Source organism: Amaranthus tricolor, chromosome 9 (genome assembly GCF_026212465.1).
Source record: "Amaranthus tricolor cultivar Red isolate AtriRed21 chromosome 9, ASM2621246v1, whole genome shotgun sequence".
NCBI classification, from domain to species: Eukaryota; Viridiplantae; Streptophyta; class Magnoliopsida; order Caryophyllales; family Amaranthaceae; genus Amaranthus; species Amaranthus tricolor.
The window spans coordinates 9,067,590-9,094,237 of record NC_080055.1 but is presented as its reverse complement, the minus strand read 5'-3'; the positions used below and the strand labels follow the sequence as shown (position 1 = coordinate 9,094,237).

General features: G+C 33.1%; 3 protein-coding genes across 3 annotated transcripts; 1 reads left to right on the top strand and 2 right to left on the bottom strand.

The window, feature by feature from the left end:
* Positions 1-3,998: 3,998 nt before the first annotated feature.
* Positions 3,999-8,848, bottom strand: LOC130823658 (uncharacterized). Its single transcript, XM_057688373.1, has 5 exons — positions 8,709-8,848; positions 8,534-8,619; positions 7,599-7,649; positions 4,503-4,814; positions 3,999-4,426 (listed from the first exon to the last, which is right to left on the bottom strand). Exons 1-5 carry the CDS (start codon positions 8,755-8,757, stop codon positions 4,094-4,096), a joined length of 831 nt encoding a protein of 276 aa, XP_057544356.1. The 5' UTR covers positions 8,758-8,848; the 3' UTR covers positions 3,999-4,093.
* A 55-nt stretch (positions 8,849-8,903) lies between these two features.
* LOC130823217 (zinc finger BED domain-containing protein RICESLEEPER 2-like) lies at positions 8,904-9,964 on the bottom strand. The gene is made up of 2 exons (XM_057687846.1): positions 9,208-9,964; positions 8,904-9,148 (listed from the first exon to the last, which is right to left on the bottom strand). Exons 1-2 carry the CDS (start codon positions 9,962-9,964, stop codon positions 8,904-8,906), a joined length of 1,002 nt encoding a protein of 333 aa, XP_057543829.1.
* Positions 9,965-16,775: 6,811 nt separating this feature from the next.
* LOC130823657 (uncharacterized) lies at positions 16,776-24,897 on the top strand. Its single transcript, XM_057688372.1, has 7 exons — positions 16,776-17,178; positions 18,924-19,005; positions 19,824-19,942; positions 20,238-20,371; positions 22,316-22,478; positions 22,604-22,763; positions 24,460-24,897. Exons 2-7 carry the CDS (start codon positions 18,993-18,995, stop codon positions 24,549-24,551), a joined length of 681 nt encoding a protein of 226 aa, XP_057544355.1. The 5' UTR covers positions 16,776-17,178; positions 18,924-18,992; the 3' UTR covers positions 24,552-24,897.
* Positions 24,898-26,648: the final 1,751 nt, after the last annotated feature.

Below are 26,648 nucleotides of genomic sequence, written 5' to 3'. Positions count from 1 at the left end.
ATGGTTGTGTGTGGTATCGAAGTGATTTCCTACTTATTGAGCCTTGATTTATGATTAGTTGGCGTGACTCAATTGGATTATGTCCGGTTGATTTAGTAGTCCCCTAGGTGAGGTCTGACGGGACCACCGTAAGGGGGGTATGAGCATGCTTGGGTCATTGGGCGCCGGGTGGCCGATACCGCCCCTTGACTGAGGTGTTACCATACGAGCCTTGCAAACCCCAATATGGTGGCCTCTTTACTGGTTTAGTACCCCAGTGTGATAGTTTTTCCCGAAGGTAGGACCCGAGAGGGTCAGCTGGAGGGGGCATGAGCTCATACTTTGCCATGGGCGCCGGGTGGCCGATAACGCCCTTGGCCGCGTCACTATGCCATGAATAAAGAAAAGATCCACTACCTTGAATATACTTCGAGAGATTAGTAGTTTGAAAGAGAAATTATGAGTAAATAGAGGTGTTTAGACAGATGAGTAGACTCGTTATTGCCATACTATGTCGTTGTCTATAGTTTGTTCAATGACTTTAATTGTTATAAGTTCATTAATTACTGACGTGTATGTGTTTGTTGTTGTCTGTTCATGACTCTCTATGATGTTCCTGCTATGACACATCTGACTATGGTCATTATGTTGAGTAGCAGGTTGATCATAACTTGACATGACAGGTATAGGAGCTTCTTTTGCTTTGCATTGGGGGAAAGAGTGGAGTACGGTCGTAACAATTGTGTACAAATTGCCTAATGCTTGTAGCTTCTATATTACTTGTAAAGTTTTCTTTTAGGATTGTATAATTTCTTTTGTATAAAGTCATGTGACTCCTTGTATGATCCATAGTTCTGTTGCGTAGTTTTTGGATGTATAGTAGTGAGAATACTCCTTTAGTATCCGTCAGATCGATGCGTTAACACTGGAACCACAATCCTCGCTAGAGCTGATGATTGGAGAAGCCGACGATGATTCTTTCTGTCGTGACGTATTCTTGAAGGTATTAAAGGCCTTAGATTATTTTAGTTATGTTATCCATTTATATATTCTTGTCACATCCTCAGTATTCAGCAGAGATGCTGCCGAAATTTCCACTTACTCACCTTTTCAATTAATCTTTAGCGTTTATTTTAATTATTTTCCCTTTTCTTTTTATGTAACACCCGAATTTCCTCCCTTCCTTCACGATTCTGGTTTCATTAAAGGGGTTGAAAATTCAGGGGCGTTACAGTAAATTTTCTGATTTTTTTTTTGTGATGTTCATATGCTTCAAATGACCATTAAAAGGTCTATGTAAATGCCCATAATTTCACAATTTAATACCTAACTTAATTATACTTAATTAAGCATTTAGGGAGGAGTTACATGGACTCATCCACTCCCTTTGCACAACCGGCCACTATGGCCTTCCAAGCTATATATTTATTTTGTTTTTTTATTTTAATTAATTAATAGTTTGGTTTAATGTAGGACGCAAAAAAACTTATTATGAGAAGAAACGCGAGCACAACAAAACCCAAATAAATAATTATTTAATATATTTAATTGACTAATTATTTATTAAATAATTAATTTTTTTAAGATGTTACATGAATTAATGCCGCCACTCATCATTTCTCTTATTCATCAGTTCTTCTTTAGTCCTCCTCACAAACGCCATCACTCTCTAAGCCCTCACAAACGCCATCACTCAGCCGTCACTTAGCGACGAGACGCCATCACGCCTGACGTCACTGAACTGATTTGTTTTCTTTTTTTTTTTTAGTTTAGGGTTTGTTCTATTTAAGGTGTGTTCTTCTTATTCCCTATGTTAGATATAGTTGTATGTTATATGTTATTGATGTTTGGTTTGCTTTGGTTTCTACGCTCTAGAAGCCTCCTATTTAGAGTTTGTTCTTGTTTTCTGTTTTTTAGTTGTACTCATTGTTGTTAAAATCGCGATTCTAATCTACGATTCTACGATTTTACGATCCAAAAAACAAGCGAGCGATTTGAATCGCATGTAGAATCTTAAAGTTGTAGAATCTTACGATTCTAGTTGGAATAAAATTTTTAGAGGTAGAATCATAACACGATTCAACGATTTAACGATCCGATTCTACTACTTTACTATGAATTATTTTTAATTTTCCATACACATAAATTTCAAATTTTCCATCATGAAAACTTTAAAAAAACAAATTTCTTAATCGATATGAAGATAAGTCAAAGAAACTTTAATTCATAAATTTAAACTTTTGAATTGGATAATAAAGATAAGAAACTATATATTTTTAATATTTAAGTTTATTTGTAGAATCGTATGATTTTACAATTCGATTCTGTCGATTCGATTCTACCTCTCTAAACAATTCTAAGTAGAATCGTGATTTTAACAACTTTAGTTGTACTTGTTGTTGAACATTTAGAGTATATAGACCTAGATTTGTATACACTACATACTTAGTATAGTAGTGGGACTAAATAAATATATTATAAGTTCAATTAAGTGCCTCAAAGAATTTGATGAATTATAACTTTGATTCATAAGTTTTGTTTGATGAATCATTACTTTGATTCATAAGCTTTGCTTGGTGAAAGATTACTTTGGTTCGTAAGCTTTGCTTGGTGAAACATTACTTTGATTCATAAGCTTTGCTTGGTGAAACACTTTTGTTTCAAAATGAGGTATTGTTTGATGCATAGCTGTATAAATAAAGGTTGCATGTCTAGGGACATTCCATCCCAATTTCATATCATTTATGATTTCTCTCGTAAGAATACTCTCATTCTTGTTCTTCCTTTCATGAGATAATATTGAGAGAGTAATTAACTCTTAATATCATCAAAGTTCATAATTCACTACAACACTTGTATTTACTATTGCAATTTCCTTGTGCTAGGATTTTGTTGTGTAGATTGTATCTCATTGTGAATTTCATTTTATCATCCCAAGCACCTTTTGTGGGAGAAATATCACAATAGGAAAGTGCATGAACGCCTTCTACTCATATCAAGTTTCCGAGCGACTTCTCTGATTGTCGCAACCTTGTCTTCATGGTATCCATTTAGTGATTTACAAAGCAAGGAGTTCCATTGCCATCCACACAAGGGAAATACAAATCGGTTTGTTTATTTGTATTTGCAATATACTTCCAATAATTATATTTCCAATACTTGTTTCATGGTAGCTAATAGAAGTTGAATTTCATCATATTTTGGTTGATATGTTTGGTTGCTTCAAGAATCTTTCAATTTGGTTTGGTTAATGTTTGGTTTCTGTCAATTTCATCATATTCTAATGTTATTGATGTTTGGTTTCTGTCAATTTCATCATATTGCTAATGTTACTTGTTTTAGTTGTACTTGTTACTTATTTCTGTCAATTTCATCATATTTTTTAGTTTCTGTTTGATTGACTTCAACGAATTGCTAATGTTATTCATGTTGGAAAACATTTGAATCTTGCAAGTGATCAAACAACTTTAAGAGTTACAAGGAATCTAATGGGTCAAGTTCTTTGGAATTTAGTGGTAAAAGAAACTCAAAGAGTTCGACTAAGATTTTTCGAGAAAGGAATTAGTTTCCAAGATTATTATATACACTGTCTATGGTGGATCATATTGGGTTTAGGAGGTTTGTTGAAAGCCTTAATTGCAAAGTTAAGATGATTTCTAGGGAATTTTTGAAATGGATAAGCAATTTTATAAAAAAGCAGGAAATTAGTCAACATTCAACTTATTTCAGATTATAAGCATCTAATTTCCAAACCGGAGGTTTGGTGTTGTTTGCAGTTAGTAACTGCGAACATCTGCTTAATTTTTTAAAAAGGCAAAAAAGCTGTTTGCAGTTAATAACTGCGAATAGGCCTGTTGACTTGTTTGACCGTGTTCGCAGTTACTAACTGCAAACACCATCGAGCATGATAACAGTATAACACCACTATCATAAGTTTTTACAAGTCAATGTATGTTCCAGGCGGGATCAATCATCGCCAAAAGTCCGAGTATTCGTAAGTCAAAGCTTGGAGATTATGATAAACTAAATAAACATATATATATACAACTAAATAAACATATATATACATAGTCAATCAAAATACACAAAAACCTAACACGATCATCACTCTCATCTAACCTATCCAACTGAGTTGGTCTCCTACGCCTCCTACGGTAGTAAGAGGCATTTGTGCGTCGCGCTGGTAGGGGAGGTGACTAGTACTTTGATGGTTGGGATGGCCCAGCCTGCGAGATCCCCACAACATCACCGGGGTATGACAAGTCCGTCTCCTCCAAATGAACGTCATAAGGAGGAGATGGACATGCACATCGACGGTAGTCAGTGATGACTTCGTAGCGATTTTCGATGTGAAGTACTGGAACTGCGTGCCGAGGAGCATGCCTTGCGCAATCTCCCTCACCGGCTCTTCGTGGCTAGACCGGATCACGACTGCCGCAGCTTGTGCCTGCAATTAAATAGTTAATGTAATATTAAATTATGTAATCGACAACTTAATCATTTAAATGCGAATGAAGACTTACAAATTGGGTCATCGTAGACACTGCAAGAGCATAATGGGCCGCTGCAACGATGCCACGTGGAGTCATCCATCGGCGAGTGATGGACAGGAACCACGGCATGTAGTCACGTGTAGTAGGCGCGCTAACAGCATCAATTAGCGCACCTTGGGCTAGCAGCTCCAGTCTATGATCCCAACGAGCGATGTGGCACCCGTTGATCTTAGTCGAATTCGTCGTACCCTCATTCTTGCGCGAAATCAGGTGCAACTCGGGTTCAGTTTCGTAAGGTGGTGGAATGCCCTGTACCAATCCATTTTGGCACAGTGCTGCAAGCTTTAAAAAGCGTGGAAGGAGAGAGTAAGAACCTTCCTAAGTTCCATATATGGACAACAAGGCTTATTGCTTAGCACACCACGCTCGCTTATAATTCACTTCTATACCAAAACGATCTTTAGCCATCTGTCTAATGATAATACCTTATTTTGTGTATTTTTCCATTTCAATTTCGGTTTTATTAAGTACAATTTAGATTTAACTATATAACAATTAGAGAAATTACTTTATAGAATAGTTTTATTGATATAATTCTCTAAGATGATGATTCTAGCTTTATTAGAAGGTCATTATGTAAACATATCATTTCAAGCAAAGAAGAAGAAGCAAGCAAAGAATCAGATCAGACTAGGATGCGCGGCCCGCGGAGTTTTACGCGGCTCGCGCATGCGCGACATGCGGAGTTTTACACGGCACGCGCATGTCAGTTTGTAGGCTGGGCAGCTATTTCACTTTTCCCATTTCGGCTTTCATTTCAATTGGATATTTAGAGGGGTTTAGGAGGTGACTTGGAGAGTAGAATGATGAGAAAATCCAATAGCAAGAACCTTCATCAAATCTTTATAAATAGGCAAGAAAGCTTAGAAATGGGGGGCATCTTGTAATTTTTCATTAAAATACTTCTTCTTTATTTCTGTTTTCCTATGGTTATGGAGCTTCAAGCTTAAATTTTCATTTCTTAAGGAAGGTTGATTGGAAACTTCTAATTACTCATTGTAAGAATTCCTCTACTTAATATACTTTTGACTATTGAAAATTTCTTATTATAATTTCATGAATATTGTTTGAATTGGAAATCAACTATTGTTCTTATTATTGTAATATTCATTTATGCTAAATCTATTTGCAAAATCAGTTAGTTTTGTACTTGGATTAATGGTAGCAACTAGTTCTAATTGTGAATGCAGATTATGAATGATTAGAATCTAAATGAACTTTTCATTTTGATTGAAAACTATTTGCTTGAATAGTTTTAGCAAACCTATTGATTCTTTTTTCATAAAGCTATTGTTAGATTGAATTTATTCTTTGATTGGAGTGAATTAACTAATAATAAGAGCTTTAAATTCAAACTGATTTTGATGTTTAGCTACACTTAAGGAGAATAGAAGTATAATCATCTTCACAATAGGCAGTCAAAAGTAAATTTCTTAAGTAAAGTATTCAATGATCAATGAGAAACAAGAAGTATATAATCAACTCAACTTAAGATATCCTTTCCATTGATTTTTAGGCCATTGTTATAGATTTCATGTAGTTCATTGCTTGTTCAAGTTATTTTATTTTAGAAAGACAAATCAAAACCCCCCTTTTTCTTTGTGTTATTGATTGTTTTCAATTTCATCTTCCAAAGCACATATCATACTAAAACTTTCTCAAATCCCATCTCTCTATGGATACGAACCTTACTACCCTACTACATTAACTTGTATTTGAAAAGTAAGTGAATTTATTTTGGGTTAGATTTTAGGCGACTGAGGAATAACCTACCACCTAACGACACATACCTTAATTGATGGGTCTTTCGCAAGTGAATGCGTCCAGCAACGATAGTGTCACTACCTAAAACATAAGACCCATGCTTACTATTGTACGAAACAATATGCCATGAAATATGAATATGAATCGAGCGTAGCCCTAAGTCTCCACGAACAGCCTCGCTTACAAAGGCAAGGACGGTTTGGTTTGAAGCCTCCGTTCTATACTCTACATTTCTTTGAATATGATACACTTATAGTTTCCAACAAAGCTTCCTTACTATCGAACATCATACCCTTCTCCAACTCCGCTTCTTCGGTGTAAGTGGTATCACAAGCCAAAGTCGTCTAGGAGTTTTCCTCCTCATACTCGTCTAGGGGTGGACATAGGGCATAGGGTGTAGAAGCAAAAATTGTAGGAATGTTGCCTAAGGTCATATCATTTGCTAGGGCATACTCATCGACATCCACATCATCCTCAAAAGGATCGTCAACCAGCTCATTACTCTCATTACCATCATCCCAAGGTCCCATCTCATCACTTTCTCCAAAGTTAACTACTGCATCACTTGAAACTTGATTCGGAGGGATTTGGAAACGAGTACAAGATGGGGAAGGAACAAAGGGATTTTGAGTTTCTTGAGTTGATATGGGCATAGGCGTAGGATAAGGATTAGAAGCACTTACATTCCCTAAGGGTACTTCTTCTATGTATAACTCCAAAGAGGGTATTTGGGTAGACTTTGAATGCTCCCACATAGCATCTATAGCCTCATCCTCCTCAACCGAAAAGGCTAGCAATTCTCCACTCATGTCATATATAAAGCTTACATTTACGGTTCTTATAATGGGGTCCAATCCAATCTTAGAATATATAAAACGTTTAAAGTGATTCAAATCCATGTTCGAGTTGCACGCAAACAACCTACGTCTAACCCCAACATAATGAACTTTGCCACTACTTTCTCGAATAGAACCATTCCAAAAAATACTATAATGACACGAAATGATGCCATTTCTACATGAATACAAATAAAATCAACTTCATCCTCAACTTCATGCCGATACAAGTACATTATATTCATTTGATTATAATCTTTTTGATATATAAAGTATTAAAATACATAATGTAACTAAGTTCATACATATATAATGTACGTAAAATTCAACTAATAAATAAATTAATAACAACATCAAATTTCTAATAATATATAATGTACATATTATTCAAGTAATTCAATATGCTTATCAACAACAATACTTCAAAAAACAACAAAATAAAGCAATTAAAACAATCAAACATTACCTTGATCAGTTGTGGATGAATAAAAAGAGTGTAGATTTTAGAACTAGTGACCTACATTTGAGTAAATAACCAAACTTCATTAAAACCCTAAAAAACAATATATATAGTCAAAAACACGCATAAAAGTTTACCTTTGTGCAAGCTAGAGTATCCCAGACTAAATTTGAAGTGCCAAATTGAAAGAGGAATGTAAGAATTGATGGATTAAAGGTAGTCCAAGAGTATTTTTGAAAGGGGAGTGTCGAGTTTTAATAAGTTAGGGTTTTGAATTTGGGGAAAATGGGGAAGAAGAGACCTGCAGCTGTTATTATGCTCGATGGTGTTCGCAGTTAGTAACTGCGAACAGGGTCAAACAAGTCAACATGCCTGTTCGCAGTTACTAACTACGAACAACTTCTTTGCCTTTTTAAAAAATTAAGCAGTTGTTCGCAATTAATAACTTCTATGGATGATCATGGGGCGGGTCTGGCCAGACCCAGACCCGAAATCTTTTATTTTTTATAGATCCAGACCCGGACCCGAACCCTAAGGGTCCAAATTTTTCAGACCCAGACCCAGACCCTTTGGATCTGACGGGTCTAGGGTCCTTAATGGATCTTAAACAATGTATCTTTGATTTGTCAAAATTAAACCTTTTACGAGTCTTTTTGTATTTTTGTAAGCTACTTATTATCGTATTACAAACACTTATTCGAGTCCATGAAATTCAAATATAAAATAATTACTAAAACGTAAAAACACTTTTTTAAATGCATGATTAAAAACCAAATACAAAAGACTAAAAGAGATACATAGTTTATATTCCATAACATTACATTCAATTTGGATCAATCTTCTTCAACTTCATCAAGATCCAAAAAGATTAAACAATTATATGTTAGTTTTTCAATAAAGAAAAAGTAAATCAAAATAAAACCATTTAAGTTAAAGCGTACTAGTTGAATCGCATCTATTTGTTGTTCTTCGTCAACATCCGAATCATCAATTACTGTGGAGCAAGCATAAGCATCTTCCGAAGAACCTTAGAAAGAGATTTTAAAAACAAAAACAAATTAAGATCACCAACCAAAAACAAAACCAATACTAAATCAGTAAAAGTTAGACTTTTACCTTTTATGTCTTCCATCATCCAATTTTGTAAACACATTAATGCTTCCATAGTTTGTGAATGAAGTCTTGAACGATGAGGGCTAATAACTCTTCCTCCGTACTAAAAGCACTTTCTGAAGCGACGGAAGAAACAGGGATGGCAAGAATATCTCTCGCAATCTTTTGCAAAGTCGAATACTTCGTATTTACTTTCCATCAATAAAGGACATCCAAATCCTCATCATCCGATAATGGTTCTTCCTCTAAATAAAAATCCAATTCACACCTATTCACCTTTCTAACCTTAGTTCTCTTAGATTGAGCAAATTCATCTTGTGCACCGTCTATAGAACTTGGTGCATGTTGTTTCCTACTTTGTCCAACATCATTCACATTTTTCACAATATTACTTTTCCTTTGATACTCCACAACCAAATTATCAAGACACCTACGAACTCTTGCTAATGGCATATCAACCTCATTAACATAAAAAAAAACTTCTTAAAATAAAACTCCACACAATCCATCTTATTGCTTGGATCTAAGATAGTAGCAATAGCCAAAAGTTCACACATATGATCCCAATACTTGTCAAATATTTCAAGCATATTTTCTATCATTAATCTAATAATTTCAACATCACTTTGTAACAACCTACCCATAGCAAGCTTAATCTCACAAACCCTTCGAAAAAGATTAATAGTGATAAACTTTCTTCCAAAAAAAACATTAGTTGTACTGTAAAAAATTTCTAACTTATCACAAACAAGCTCAGCTAAAGCCCAATCCTTATCACTAGGAATAACAAAATTCATCTTTTTATTCAATCGCTTTAACCTTGAAAACACATCTTTAAACGGCAAAACAGTTTTAAGCATCAAGTAGGTTAAATTCCATCTTGTTTTACAATCAAGACTATGCCTTTTAATGTTAGCTAAGTCCAAAAAATGACAAGCCTCCTCAAAATTTTCAATTCTTTTAGGAGTTGACATCCAAAAAGACACACAATCACGAACTTTTTCAATTGCAGAACTAATAACCCCTAATCTATCTTGAACTATTAGGTTCAATATGTGAGCACTACAACGCAAATGCGAAAGATCACCCTCAAGCATCAAAGACCTTTTCTCAAACTTATCCATTAAAATCTTCATCATTGCATCATTAGTAGTGGCATTATCAACAACAATAACAAATATTTTATTTTCTAAACAATATTGAGACAAACAATCCATCATTACCTTTGCAATAACACCTCTGGTGTAAGGACAAGTCATATAACAAAACCTATATAGAATAATATAATATATGTTTTAGTCAAAGGATAAATGATAAAACAGAATTATATATACAGGCTACAAGCCTAGAACTTCTTCATCCATGAACAAACAGAATTAAAACACACTGATTTCAATTCAACAAAAAAAATTTTGCGGGTTGGTCTTATTTTATTAGAAATACAATAACTTATATTTGAATAAATAACCGGATAAAAAAATACAATAACTTTAATTAGAAATACAATAACTTAAATTCATCTTGCTTCCACTAAGGAAGAACTTAGCTATCGAAATACAATAGTTCACACTAATGTCACCTAATCCACCAGAATTTAGGCTATAAAACCACAAATTAGGACCTAGTTCATCATATATTAAGATAAAAAAAATTTACGCAGCAATACAAAAATGAAGACAATCATGAAGACGATGATCATTCTTAACATCAATGTAGACATTGAAGAGAAATTGCGGATCTGTCCAGAAAACCCAATTCTCAAAAAAAGTAAACCCTACAAAATACATAGAAGAACGAAAACTGAAATCACTAACAAATTAAAGAAAAATTAAAGAAAACTAAATCACTAAACAAATTCACTAACAAAATCACTTACAAAAAAATTAAAAAAATGAAAAAAAAAATTAAAGAAAACTAAATCACTAAACTTAAATCACTAACAAACAAAGAAAACTGAAATCACCAACAAAGAAAACAAAGAAAAATGAAAAAAAATTAAAGAAAACCAAAGAAATGAAAACAAAGAAATGGAGTATCGTGAATGGTGTCTAGGATCTGTTGAAGCATTTAGGGAGACCAAAGAATGGCTTGAATGGTGGACTACTGGACTGGCGATGGCGACTGTTGAAGAGGAGAGGAAGAGGAAACGACGCTGCTGACTGCTGAGAAGAACGAAGAAACTGGATTACGGGAATGAGAAAAAAAATTAAGGTTAGGGCGTTAGGCACTTAAGGTTGAGGCTGTGATGTGAGGCAATAGCACTATATATTAATGATAAAAAAAATAATATTAGAAATCAGAAATTCAGTTGATTGAATTGTATAGGGTCCGGGTCCGAATCTGAGGAGTGGGTCTGAATCTGGGTCTCGAGGTCAGGTCTGGGTCCGGGTCTTGGTCTGCACCTTGCGACCCGGACCCGGACCCGTTAGATTTTTTTGGATCCAGATCCGACCCGGATCTGATGGGTCTCAAAAATTAAGACCCAGACCCTTAAAAAATGCGCGGGTCCGGAGCGGGTCCAACAGGGTCCTGGACCCATGACTATCCCTACTAACTGTGAACAGCCCAAACCTTAGGTTTGAAAATTAGACGCTTATTTTCTGAAATAAGTTGATTGTTGACTTATTTTGTGCTTTTTTTTTATAAAATCGCTTATCCATTTCAAAAATTCATTTCTAAGTCCACATAAAAGCGAGGTATCATGAAGAAAGTTGCTATACATAAATTGCTTGAGCATAATAATAGTAGAATTGCAATCACTACTGATATATGGACTGCAACCTGTAATACCCCAAAATTTTAAGAAAAATAAATTAATAAAAAGAAAATAAATGAATAAAATAAAATAAAATAAAAATGTTTTGAATTTGAAATTCAGTTGTTACTAACCCAATTAATGACCATCAATATTTCATTCAAAACTGTAATTATACTAATTTCTAGAAAATTCTTCAAAAAATTCTGTCTTCAATAATTTCCATAACTCCCTTCCTAAATTAAACAGAATTTCGTTCTATAAATTGAGTTCTACTCTCAACCCTACTACACAATCTATCATTCTCTAAGAATTGGTAAGAAATAAAAAATCCTAATTTCATTTTCGTCAAACCTTAATTTCACCCTTTCTCAGGAAGATTTGATATAAGTGGAAAAGGAAGAAGAAAAACCTACCTGAAATACATGATAGACGAAAATCTTCCCTTCTTCATTTTTCTTCCTTCATTCTTCCTCTATTATTTTTCTGATGAATGTTCGTGTTTCTTTTTTCTCCCTCTCTCTCCCTTTTTTTTCTATCTAAGTTCACATAATATCTATTTTTCTCAAATCCTTTCTTTCTTTCTTTTCTTTAATCTTTATTTTACTTTTTCAATTTTTTCTTTCGTTATTCTTTCTGTTTAGCCATATCACTTTTTAAAAACCTTTTCTTTTCTCCTTTTATTTTATCTTTTTTGTTTTATTCTTTTTTATTTTTGTTTAATCTTTTATGATTTAGATATTAATGACTTTAGAAACAAATTTGAAATTTATACTTTGAAATTTTGGTTAGTTATATTTTTCTTTTAAGAAGTATTAGAATTAGAGTATCTAACCTTTAATCTAAAATTATTGACAGAGATTTCGGATGAGCCATAGAAAACGCGTTTGACCAGTTTTCATAACCCTTTATACTCTTATGCTACTTAAGGTAACTTCGATGTCCGTTATACTCCAATCCGTTAACCAAAAAAAATAATTTAAAATATATATTTTATTTTTAATGATATAAAATTTGTTTACATTATCGTGATTAATATTGTTCTTTTGTTATACAATTTTGAATCTTTTTACTTCACTCTTTAACTTATACATTTTATTCGACTATGATTACTTTCGGTTGAGATTTAATATAATAGTAACGTTTCAAGTGTTATAAGTTGAAAATAATTTGTATTGTTATAAAGTTTTCATAACTATTATTTTTGGGTCGTTATAAAATTCTCAATTATCTTTCAACTAAAATTCATGAGGAAAATATAGCCCGTAAGGGTGTTAAATGGGAGTAGTATGTCTTGTTGGATCAGTTTAGCTACCAACGGGTCTTAATATTTTCACACTCTGTTATAACTCTGTTGTCTTCCTTCTATTTGGTGTGATCCAAGTAAAAGGGATATGCACATTAGGGACTTTTGTGATTGGTCATTATTATCAAGGAGACGACCTTTGTTGAAGTAGGTGGTTAACAAGATTAGTTCCGGCCTAATAGGGTTCATATTTCTCCTTTAAATCATCATCTTAGTCTTATTATTGTGACCGGTAAATTTTTTTAAAAGATAATAAATTATTTCATTATACTTTGAATGGTTAAACAAATTTATAATAAGACTTATTTTACTGTTATTATTTTACAGAATGGAGTCATATTACTCAATTTTTATTGATTTTTGTGTACTTTATTCTCTTGTTTCTCTCATCTTATTTTGCATGTTGTTCTAGGGGGATCTTGAGTGATGATGCTTTAATAAATGCCTAGAATACGGGTGGTTTTGTGTTAGTTCCTCTGTTCCAATTTACTTGCAACACTTTTCTCTTAATAATTTTCTATTTTACCTATATTTTATTCTCGCTTTATATATTGTTAACTTTTTACTTACAATTATTGGTGTTATTAAGACATTATACACTTGACAATTACGTTTCTTTAATACTTGTGCCAAAACACAATATTTGCAACTGTGAACGGAGGAAATATTTTCTTTTTGTGGAGCTAAGACTATTTTGTTCAATTTGAATGCCATCATTTGTGATTAGGGCCATTTTTCTTGGTACTTAACAAAGTTTGAAGTATTTTTCTATGGAATTTAGAATTCTGAACTCTAACGGTTAGTTTGGTAGGTGGTATTAAACGATAGTGATGGGAATAAAACTAGTGTAATTTTGGTTGAAAAATCTCTTGCTACCTTTGGCCGTGCTTGTCTAACTTTAATTTTTTCATTTTCTTCATACATTTCATTTCAATGCATTGCCATTAGGAGATTTGGTATTATGTGGTAACGAAAATTTATACATGAAAGAACCTTTTTCTGATCAAAGTTTCATTGTTATGGGAATGACATTGAACTTTTGATGAAATTTTACACTATAAATTATTCTCATTACGTCCATTTAGTACCTCTAACCAAACGAGCCGTATGAGTCTATTAAGTATTTAGATTAAGGTCTAACCAAGGATCCATATTAGATCTATTTTTTAGATCCTTAATCTCACTTAAGAAAATAAAATTTTTAGGGTTTGAGTCAAGAACTTAAGGGTTTGGGTTTGGGTCTAAATTTTTGTGCCCTTAAAATTAGGGTTTGGGTCTAGATCCTACCCTAAAAATAAGGTCTAGGTTTGAATAGGGTCCAGGCTCTACCCTAAAAATAGTATTTGGGTTTGAGTAGGGTCCAAACTCTACCCAAATTCTTAAATGTTCATCCCTATTGCTGGCGGGGTTCTGATAGCTTGTGGTTGCTAGGGTTGAGTGAGGAAGAGAGATGGAGGTGAATTGAAATTGAAATCGTTGTTTAGAAAAGGCAAATTATTTATGATAGATTTGTTCTTGATACACTTGTTCAGTTTGTGCCAGATCTATATCAATCATAAATTTGAATAAAAGCGAACTTGTTTCTTGAAAAGCCAATAGCGACCAGATATAAGAGTTACACACTAATAGGATTGAAACTTAAATACAAGCTAATGTAAAATTTACTTTCATCCTTTTTTGGATTTCGATATCTCATTTCTCTATTCCATACTAATTTAAATGATTTTGGTGCATGATCTAATCCAAAAAACATGTTCATTACATTCTACAATGAGCTACAACTGTCAGATTAAATAATACTCGATTGAACTAATTACATGTTTTGATATTTATTTAAATTTTAGCTTTTCAGATGTTATAAATATAATTTCCTCAAAGTATAAATAATTAAAATATATTTTTTAAGTTTAAGAGGATTTCTTAGGACAGTGCAAGTACGCAATGCAACAACTGATAACAAAAAAAAAAGCGTTTTGGTTATGTAAAGTTTCTAATTTATTTTATTTTAGCGTTTTAATTTTTTTAAATTAATAATTGGATCATATAACTAAGAATTTATGGATTTTTATAGGTCAACTCATTGAATTATGCAAGTTTAAAACATAAGCCGACGCTTCGTATTCTCCGCCTTCTCCACATTTTTTTTACCTCCATCAAGAACTTGCCATATTTCACAACTTTCTCTCTCATCAATCCTCACATTGTCCCCCTTATTCTCACTTTTTACGACTTCATCTTACTGACTACTTTGTCGCCGTCCCAGGTATGTTTTCTTTTGTAGATCGAAGTTTGTTTCTGTGTTCAATTCATCAATTCAATTTTCAATTTGTTAATTTATACCTTGTTCTCAAATTTTTTCATGGAGTATGTATCACTTATTTACTTGAGAAATTAGGGTTTTTGATCTTTTGTATTTGTATTCCCTAATTAGGGCATCCTAAGTTGCGATAATTTGATTGTTTGTGTTTGAGATTTTATGGCTGCTGTGTGTTTAATATTTTTGTTGATTATAAATTGTGCGAATTACAACGTGAAATTGGAAAGTTGAAGTTTTGTTACAAACTGATTTTTCTAGATTAGCTATTTAATTCCTATTATGATGTATTCTTTTGTATAGCCACTCTCCTGTGCAAAGGCCGCGTAGATGAGACCAACCTAACCCAATAAAATACTTCCTTCAAATTCACTACTAATGTTCCATCTGTTTTTTACCCAGCCCAATAAAATACTCCCTCCAAATTCACTACTAATGTCTCATCTGCTTTTTGGACACTATTTATCTCCTACTCTTGGTTTCTATTTTATTAATAATTTTTTACCAAGTGAGATCTTGTTTGATTCGTCTCAATGCAAGGATTATTTATATCAACTTTCCATAATTTTTAATTATGCATAATTATAGATATTAATGATTGAATAAGTGCATTGAATAGAATGCATAAAACAAATGAAACATTAGTAGTGAATTAGAGGGAGTACTTTATATCACTCAAAATTGAATCTTACATTGTCCATCCTAAGACGTAAAATACCAATTATAAAACTTAAATTGCCTATTTCCTTCATTAACTTCAACAAAGGTCCAGACAATAATTTATTTAATTTTTTTTATCTATTCTTGTGAGAGACCGTCTCCAGGTGAAACGACTTCAAACAAAGAGCCTATAATGAACTCATATTTTCAGAACATATATTAGATGAACTATTTAACTCATATATAAGACACATCTCTCGATTAGACCATCTCATACAATAATTTACCTTTTTGTTTGTGTACATTTTTTTCAATCCAATTTGTTTACAAGGCTAAAACTAAGATAATGTTGGAATTGATCTTTTAAGCCTTGGATTTGGTCTTTTAAATCTAAGAATTTGAATTGTTTAAAACAATTATAATACCAAATTTTGAATTAAAACCAAATCGACTTAAGTCTTGAAATTGGTTTTTTGAGTCTTAAATTTGGTCTTTAAGTCTTGAATTTGATCTTTAAGTCTTAAATTTGGTAAAACAAGAATTAAAAAAAAAAATTAGATTGTGTACTATTTCGCCCATATATGAGTGGTTGCTCCCAGGCAACCGTTGTATACAAATTTTTGTATTTTTGTATTGTTGTAAAAAGAATTACAATAAGACTTAATAGAGATGGTCTCACCGTGAGATTGTCTCATTTAAGAATTTGCTAAAGAATTAACTTTGATTTTATATGAACAACTTTGATTTCATATGAGCATTTTATCATTTTTCTTGATGTTGTGCGACAGTGTTAGCAATAATCGAAAAAAATTAAGAAAACAATGTCGTAAAACAATAATCGAAAACAATAAATATTAAATGCGAACAAAAAGAAATAAAAATTCACGTGGTTCACCATCAATATAATAGCTACGTTCATGGGCACCGAGAATTAGATATTTCACTATAATATGCAAGATTACAAGATGAATTGAAGACAATTTCTCTTTTGGTGGTTCATTTACTGTCGTGTTTGTGGTTGGCAATATCGAAATCCTGTAAAATTGCTAGCAAAAGCGGTGGAATCGTTTAACATAGTTGAAATCGGACGATTTTAGCGATTATACAAATTCTAGCAAAACCCATAATATTACACGTGCTTTACTTAAAAACCTACTACAACTCTCAAAAATCCTTTTTCCCTAAAAATGTCCCGCAGCCTTCCTCACCTTTCCCCTATTTTCATCTAAAAAACCCTAGGCTAGATCATTCAACCTTTCTTCTTCTTCGTCTGCCATTGTCATCGGCTTGCGGGTTTGCAATTTTCATTCAACTGATCTCGACTCTTCCACCATTTTCATTCAGTCGAACAACAATTCACAGTCGAAGAATAACAGTCGAAGAACAATCGAAGAACATTTTCAATTCATCAACATTTTTCTTCGTCTGCCATTTTCATGTAACGTTTCCTTCCACCATTTTAATGGCTCGTTTTTATATTGTGCATTTTAATTGATTTATTTCATTTTAATTGCATCCAACAACTGTTTATTAAATCTTTACGCAATTGATTCAATAATTTGGTACCATTTTTAATTGATTCGTTCTTAAATTAGTATGTCTATGATAAATTTCATTGTAAATGGTTTATGATTGATTTTGCACTTTAATTGATTTATTTCATTGAATTGGTTTATGATTGATTTTGCTCATACTATTTGTTTGGTTTGGTTTTGTTTGTTTTGTTAAATCAGTGTGTCTACTAATGAGTTACTTTTTTTTGTGATATGTATCTATTATTACTTCAAACCTTGAACTTTTCATTGTTCTAAAACTTGTACTGGGCCTTATTAGTAGATGGTCTAATTTGTATTGCTTATCATGTAATGGTGAAGTCATGAAGTAACCCCTCCACTTTTGTATTTATATCCTCTAAGCATTATGAATTTATGTGTATCTTTTACATAAATTATTTCTTAAAATTAAATACAAACTTCAAAACTACTTCAATCTACAAAATTGGCAGAGTACGTCGATTTTACGATTTGATTTTAAGAGTTGCTTCTGTTTCAAAGTAAAATCCTGATTTTAACGACCTTGTCTGTAACCTTAATTTTAGAGGGGTTTATGTAGTATGCCTCTTAGAATAGGAATTAGATCAAATAAGTTACAAGAAAATTGGTCCAAATAACTCGTAACTGCCCCATCAGCAAAATCACAGAAAGTGACAAGTGGTCGCCTAGATGCAGCGACTCGTCGCATAGTTATTGGCCTAAAATTGCGTCATCAGTGATGAAGAGTCTTTGAAAACATGATTAGCATCAGAAATGGTGGGAACAACTCGTCGCCTTCTCCAACCCAGATGCGATGAATCATCGCCAGGTCATTGTTTCCCAAATTCACTCGTCCTTCTTTGATTCATCTTCCCATGTTTTAGACTCTTGTTCGGTTCACCCAAACATCAACACTTGATCTCATCACATGTCGGCATCGTTGATTTCTATTTAACATTTTGAGCCTCTAATGTTTTTGAATTTTTTTTATAAGCTAGAATATGCCCGGCATATAGTATGGCAAAACAATTTTCGCCGTACTTTTATACTGTATATATTGGGGGTCTGTAAAAGCTTACCTATAGTGTGATTTATATTCCAATGGAAGCTTTAATCGGAAGATTAGCAGTTTAGTACAATGGCTTTCATTTGAATTACCGGCTATGTTCGTCTTTTGGGTTATGCTCTTGGATTTGTATTTCTTTGAATGTATCATTAGATAATTATATAAATATAGCCCATCGTAAAATGGGTGTAGCTTCTGATATTTTGAGCCATCTTATAATCTATTTCTTGCATAGTTGATTGAATGAAAGCTTTAATCGGAAGATTAGGGTTATGCTTTTGGGTTTGTATTATTTCAAATGTAGCATTAAATAATTATATAAATATAGCCCATTGCAAAATGGGTGTAGCTTTTGATTTGTTGAGCCTGCTTATAATCTATGCCCTGCATAGCTGTTTGCTTTTTAGCTATTAAGTTTTTATAATTGTTTATTCTCTGTTAATCGTTTCGATGTGCTGTATATTGTATTTGTTCATGTTGTACTTATTAATCATGATAGAATTTGCTGTTTGTAGTAGTAGGCAGCACATAACTATACTCTTTGAAGTTGCAATTAATGGATTTATTTTGACATCTTTTTTGTAGAGTTGTTCAGTAATTGTAAGCTTCTATCTTTCAACTGGGCATACAACTCTTTGAACAAGAACTCATAACATGGAGGAGTGGGGTGAGATTTTGATCATAAATTTACATAATTTTTAATGGAAACAATGTTCATTTTCATTTGTGTAGTTTTCTCTATCTTGTTCATTACTGATTAAAAAAAAATGTGCATTTCTGGTTTCCAACCTCTGCTTCTATTTTATTATTGCTAGTATTTTAAATAAGTTGTTATCTTGGTGTTCCTTAATCTCTTAATTATTGACTTGGCTACAGAAGTGTTCGGTAAAGGATATGTCTTTTAAGTGTTGAAAGCTGTTTAGATGTGTTGATATTTTGGAAACAAACTTTCTTGAGGGATTTATTTATTGATGATTTTCATGTACAAGATTTTGAGGATGTGTTGGGGCTTTTTTAGCTGCTGATTTATCATTGTACTTGTTCATGAATTTTGTACATCTGCACATTTGGAGCACATGATCTTGTGTTATTGTTGAACTACGTAATATGTTTTTTTGTGTCTATATACATACACACTTTGGGTTAGAAACTATGATCCGGGCTAAAAAGGGTTGGATGAAGGCATATGCCATACACTTATTAAAAGATATGAAGGAAATTGTTGCCAAAGAGTTCCTCGACTTGAAAATGACTTGAAATGAAAACAAAAGATACACGTCATAGGCAAGATACTCGTCATAGGCAAGATACACCTTTTAACTTACTTAGGTATCCTTTTATTGAATGATTTGGTGATGGATATAATCCTTTTTATCAGAAATTTTATAGAATGAGGTTGTCAATATTCTATGATCACCATTACTGCATTGCTCCTTTTATTCTATGCTTTCTTTCATTCTAATAGAATGTTTACTGATGATGCAGAGGACGAACCGGTGTCACTAATCCTCAAAAAGGACCAACCTAGGAGTAATTGGGATGATGAAGATGTTGATGATGATGGAGTGAAAGAATCTTGGGAGGATGAAGATGAACCTGAACCGGTATGTATTGAAGGATCATGCTGTTTGTTTTTTGTGTGGTGATATTGAACATCTTCAACAATTTCTTATCAATATGAAGATTTTCTATCTATCTAGATTTTTACTTTTGGTGTTATTGATTGAGGCTTATAGGTTGTGGGCATTTATCATCTTTGTATCTGAAGTTGATTGTGATGCATGAACTCACTCATGTTTGTCTATATTAAAGTGCAAAACTCAAGCAATGATCTCTTTTATGTTGAGTCCTTCCATTGTAATGTCATATTTAAGTCATGGTTTGATTTTAACGTCCTAGGCTCCTGCACCGGTTAAAGCACTTGAAAAACCTGCCAAGAAAACTGGATCCAAGGAAACAGGAAAAAAAGGAAAAACAGAAGTTGTTGAAGATATAGTATTGGATCCTGTAGCAGAGAAACTCCGTCAGCAAAGGTTAGTTCAGACCACTCCACCATGTACAGATGTCTTAAAAGATTTATGCACTCTTTTTTTTTTGATGCATACTTCATTTATACGAACTGTTTGCCTAAATCTGTAATAATTTATTTTTAACAACAAAAATTGGAACAAGTTTGCAGCGAAAGATCGATTATGATTAACTTGTTCAATCACTCAATAACTAGACAGTCAAAGACGGAAGGATTTCTCGGTTAAACTGGCCGATTTTTAGATGATTTCTAAGTAATCTTTAATGATTACTTATCCTGGAAGAAGACACTGATTCCCCTAAGGAATGTAAGGCCTTAATCCTCACAATTCTCTCAATGATCAACGTGATCTTGGAGAAGTATGAATCTGTGAAGGCTTGATACACTCAACCTCTCAAACAGAAAATGGCAAACAGAAACGAACAACTTGTTCTCTGAATGATTACTAGAATCGTAGATGAATTAAAATTGAATCATATGTGTCTCTTACAATGTGGAGGAGAGCCTTATTTACAGAATTGGCTTTCATCCTCTAACGGCTTAAAATCAAGAAGAAGGCGCCTAACTTCTAACGGTCATATTAGACGTCTTAAAAAGAGCGTGATAATTCTACTGTCAGGATTTGGGAACACCTAGCTGTTCCTTATCTTCTGTCAGCGTTTGGGAACACCCAGCTGTTCATTATCTTCTGATACAGGACTATGTATACTTTCCTCAAGGCTGGATCATGTATGTTCATAGTATTGAGTAACTGTTCCTCAGCTCTTTGTACATCAGCTTCCTTAACTTGAGCTGGTCTAGATTCAGTATGCTGTTCCTCAATGCTTAAGTCTTTATTGTTCCCAGTGTGCTGATCATATGCAGAAGGTATATTTGTTCCAAAAATGGCAAAGCCTTCCTCATTTATTACGGACACGCTTAGAAGTATCTTTAATGACAGAACGACAAAGTAATGAAGAACTTAGGTTAGCATTTTCTGTGCTATGGGAAGGTGTATAGTCGTGTGGGCTCTGTATTTGTTTACAGAAATGGCCTTTATGATGGCATTTAATAGCATCTATGTATCATGCTTAGTACTCGTAGTAGAATAATCTTTTTTCTGCGCGAAACAATACAGCTAAAATTGTTAAGAGTATTATATAATGTGCTCTCTAATTTTTTATTCAATCTTCCCTAATACGTCTTTGTTCATCCATAGGTCATTGCTATTTCTTATGCTTTTGGTGATATCTATTATGTCAGAACTTCAATGCTTTTTTAACACTTAATTTTCTTCAAGCAGTTATGTTTGACATGGTTCAGTGATTTGTATGCATAGTATAATCATCTTTTTTATCTTTAAGAGATTACTATTTGACGTGCAACTTCAACTTGATGGTTGTCCGTCTAAGTTTTCAATAGAATTTTCCATTATTACAGACTAAAAATCAATAATAATCATGTTTAGTTTAAACTTGAAAGACATTGACTGAAATTGGAAACTAATAGTTGTGATATACTATATCACTTCTGCTAAGACCGCTATAAGTAAAATGTTTACCATAGACTTGGTATGTCCTCTTGTTCAAGGCTTTTATACTGAGAAGTCGAGTTTTTGTGCAAAGATCAAACTTTTTCTATGTAAATCAGAAATTTCTGAGGGCTAATTAGGTCAATCTCGGTATCATTTTGAGACAATTAGGTAACCATTTTAGATTTGGTGCAGGAATTTCATGGTGCATTTTACTCCTTTAGATTTAGATTAGTATTCTTGTATATGCTATCACGATTGGTAGTTGATTTCCTAGTGAATTGCTGCCGAGATAGTGAATGGTGAAACTATCTTTTTAATACTTGTTATTGTTGGCCTTTTTGAAAGATTTTTTGATTAAGGACTTAATTTTTTTAATTCTATGCAGGGAAGGTTACGTATAGCTTAGTATTTTGATGAATTATTTTTTGATTGCAGGCTGGTGGAGGAAGCAGATTATAAGTCTACAACCGAGCTGTTTGCCGGAACAAGTGATGAGAAGAGTAATAAAATTAAGAGTCTTGACAATATTATACCCAAATCTGAAAATGACTTTTTAGAATATGCTGAACTGGTTTCTCAAAGGCTTCGTCTACATGAAGTGTGTTCTTAGTGACCCATCTGTTTCTTCATATTTTTAGGAAATGTTTTCTATTATCTCTTGTTGGTGGATGTCATTACTGGAATTCTTCTGATCATCTCTTTATGTTTCAAATCTCAATGCAGAAAAGTTACCATTACATTGGGTTACTGAAGGCAGTTATGAGACTTTCAATGACTTCATTGAAAGCTTCTGATGCAAAGGAAGTTGCCTCTTCAATTACAGCAATAGCAAATGAAAAGCTGAAGGCAGAGAAAGAGGCCAATGCTGGTAAAAAGAAAACAGGTACGCTTCCATACGGAACTTATGTAAAAAATCTTTGATACATACCAATAATAATGGATTCTGTCTACTTTAATTTAAACTTAAAATGAATCAATATGTTCAACTGAAGTGGGGTTGATTTAGGCAGGGAGTAATTGTAAGTCGGTGTTCTGGCTGTGAGGTTGGTTCTGTGATTACCACATTTGATATTTAGTGAACTCTCAATAATTTTGGACAGGTAGTGTGTAGGACTTTGGTGTTGGATTGATGGTAGTGATCTTTTCAGCATCCCTGTGTATAGATTTAAATAAGCTGCATTTGGTAGTTGCTTGCTGAAATGATGCATCTATGCCAATTTGAAAACAGTATCAATTTTGATCATTTGGGGAAATAAGAAAGCTTGATGCAGCAACATTTTTTGTAGAGGGATTTGTTTGTTCCTTGGTGTAAAAACTAGGCATGTGTATTGGCCGAGTCATAAATGTTTTCAAATTTACTTAACAGAAACTACGCATCATAAAGATGTAAAAAATCACGTTTAAGGCCAATTCAAAGGATGTCTCAGGGTTTCAGCTGATATTTGGCATACGACTGATTGATAACCTCATCCTGTTGCTGCATCATCGTGATATTTTCGGCTATCACGAGCGACCTAAACCATTTATTTGCACTTTTGTATGCGTGTTTCTTCACTTTCAAATGTTTTTATATAGTTTTAGATTCGTGAAGGAGCAAGAAGGATGAACTTTTGGAATATTTTGATAAATCTTATATAGTTATAGATTAGAGAAGATTTATTAAGAAAAGATATAATGGAAGAGGTTAAGTAAGGGTTCATAATTAGGGTAATTATCGAAGAACTGAGTTTAGAAGAAAAGAAAGATATTTTGTAATTGTAATTGACAAATTTTCATATTTGGGCTGCTTAAATCGAGTTAATTCCAATTTCAAACTCTTCCACTTCCCAAACGCATAAATTTGGGTCAAATTTGAATTTCTAATTCAAACTCGTGTTCCTAAACATACCCTTATGGCAGTTGGTTGGAGAGGAGGAGAATTTATATGATGAATACATAATGATTAATATCATCTTATTAGCTTACCTATGACTACACTGTCAGTTTCTACAAAACTATCTGCTTGCTTTATATTTGTTAAGTAAAAGAAAGAATGTTTTTGGTCCTTTGCCAAATTCTTAGTGTATGGTGCTGTATAGCTTACATGCTCACTAATATATTGTTTCCTTGAAATTTTGGCTAAATAATTTCATCCATGCCCTCTTTTAAGGGAATTCTAGTCCAACCATCCTTAAACCCGCAACCTTCTCCTCCTTACATGTAATATGTTTTCTTCAGAAATGGAGGCAAGCAATGAAATTTTCAAAATTTAGGCTATTGGTATAAACATGCATGTTGAAATTGCTCTAGAACGGCATATGAATTTTGAGGGGCTTGGACATATCAGTTAATAATTAAGATTAAGATTAAGCGATAATAAGGGTATTTGTGTGGTAAAAAATTATCTTGCAATGGTTTGCTTTGCACGTTTTTGTGTATGCTCAGAGCCATTTCCGGTTAGCCTCATCTTGGTTTATTTACTAAACTTCTCCCATTTATGAACTTGTTAAGTTGGTTATCACCTATTCACATAATTTTTTTGTTTACTATGAATCCTTCATATTGTTTTACTTATCTTTTGTCCCCCGTCCTTTTTGTAGGCTTAAAGAAGAAGCAGCTTCATGTTGATAAACCTGATGATGATCTTGTTGTTAATGCCTACGACGATATTGACGACTATGATTTTATGTGAGCAGCAATCACAATTGATTGAATGGAAATCTAGTCAGTGTCCTTTTCCTCTCCATGGAATTGTTATATTACAACTTTTTAGCTACAGAGGAAAAGATGCCATGGATTAGCGTCGCATTATTCAGAAGAGTTTCTTTTGTGGCAAGTCCGTCAGTAGATTTTATATGCTTGCATAAGTTGTTACAAAACCATAGAGTTTTGAGAATGATAAGACTGCGTAATCCAGTATATAACTGGAACTGATGAGTTCGATTTTTGTTACAGCTTTCTCTACCTCGAGGCTAATAATAGCCTAATACATTCATGAATGAGATTTGATCTGTAATAGTTGCCAAAACTGTTGATTTTCTTTGTTGTCGAATATATGCATTTTATTTTCAAAACTGATCTCTATCGGGTATTTCCTAACAATTACTTGTATTTTTCGTTGATCGCTGATCTCCATTGGCTATCTCTGTCCCCCTCGTTTTGCAACACTTGCAAAAGCTCTTGTTAGAATGGATCATTTTCAAAACATGAAAGGTGGATCAATTCATTCTCATCCCCTCTCCCTAATATGGCTCCTACCATGTCCATTTTTTTCTAACTTTTAATCAAAGACTTGGACAAACTCCGGTCATGTGAGGAATACAGGGAGAGTCTGAGAGGTGATGTCTTGGTTTGTGCATTGATTTAGAACCAAATCGATCAGGACTGACACAAAAGCGAACCAATGCTTACTTTTCTATACTTGTAACAACTTATTTTATTGCAAGGGTATCTTTGTAATTGTATAGGGGTGTTTGGCAAAATAACTTATTGCGCAATTATACAGAGGAGGTAGTCAAACAAATCAATGCTAATATTTGGTAAATTAGCTGGTTGAAGTAATTTGTTATGTATAAGCTATTTTTGAATAAGTTGTTTATGGTAGCGCGTTTAAAAGTAACTGGTTAAACTAATAAATGAAATCAGCTGGTCAAATCAGTCATATCAGTTATTAGCTGCTAGCTATCAACCATTATACTCCCCCCAATTCAGCACTAACGTCCCATTTGCTTTTTGGATACTATTCATCTTTTAGTCTTAATTTGTATTTTATTATTAATCTACAAGTTAAAACATAGTTATGTGGGATCTTGTTTGATTCGTCTCAATGCAAGGATTATTCATATCAATTTTTCATAATTTTTAATAATGCACAATTAGCGATATTAAGGATTGAATAAGTACATTGGACAGAGTGTATAAAGTAAATGGAACGTTGTTACGGAGAGAGTACAAGAGTGCACACCATTTTATGAAGAAATGGATGAGATTTATTATTATGACTTGCTGCACTTCTTTTTTCAAATTGCAGCTCAATATGATGTCATAGTCTTTTTCTAGAAATTATTATACAGAAATCACATAAAGTATAGGTTTACGCAACAACTCCATCATTATTTGAATAGCCTTCCGGCCCTTCCTCAATCACCCACTTTTAGTATAACGTTTCCCAGTTTTCGTGATTTCCTCACGATTACATTTTAACTATAGTTTTTAATAAGTCCAACCTAATTTACTCAAATCAGTTATGTCCATACCTACCACCTCAATTTTAAATTTTACCTAATATAAACTAAAAGTTTCTAACTCCTCAATCAATAACTTCATTATTCTCCAAGATCTTTTCTCTTGCTAAGTTGATTAACTGATCGAATTAGCCACGTTCGCAACCCGACTCTGATATCAATATTAACATCCCACCTAATATCTACCTAATTAAATGAAGGTGCTATACAAATAATCCCAAAAATAATAACTTCAATATACATTATAAATATTAAACTAAAAATTTAATAAATAATTCAACTTCAACTTAAACTCAAAATCAAATAAACTTAAAAGTTACTACATTTTCGAACACAAGTAACTCCCAAATACCAAACTTTTTATTCTTTGTCACAAGACCTATAAATTCACCTCCTATTAATATAACGCAATGCTAAAAGTAAAACTATTAAAATTCATAAAATAAGTACTATGATGAATTATGTCATTATGTGATACCCCACCTATTAATCGGTTGCTCCCGTAAACCATCTGTAATCTAAAGCTTAAATAGAAAAAAAGTCAA

Coding starts and splice junctions, on each gene's coding strand:
- LOC130823658 (XM_057688373.1), bottom strand. CDS start 8,757: ATGGAAGCATTAATGTGTTTACAAAATTGGATGATGGAAGACATAAAA. Junction 4,815..7,598: donor TTCATCCACAACTGATCAAG/GTAATGTTTGAT, acceptor CGCTTTTTAAAG/CTTGCAGCACTGTGCCAAAA. Junction 4,427..4,502: donor TGTCTACGATGACCCAATTT/GTAAGTCTTCAT, acceptor ATTTAATTGCAG/GCACAAGCTGCGGCAGTCGT.
- LOC130823217 (XM_057687846.1), bottom strand. CDS start 9,964: ATGACTTGTCCTTACACCAGAGGTGTTATTGCAAAGGTAATGATGGAT. Junction 9,149..9,207: donor TCCAAGCAATAAGATGGATT/GTGTGGAGTTTT, acceptor ATATGCCATTAG/CAAGAGTTCGTAGGTGTCTT.
- LOC130823657 (XM_057688372.1), top strand. Junction 19,943..20,237: donor ATGAAGATGAACCTGAACCG/GTATGTATTGAA, acceptor TTAACGTCCTAG/GCTCCTGCACCGGTTAAAGC. Junction 22,764..24,459: donor TGCTGGTAAAAAGAAAACAG/GTACGCTTCCAT, acceptor TCCTTTTTGTAG/GCTTAAAGAAGAAGCAGCTT.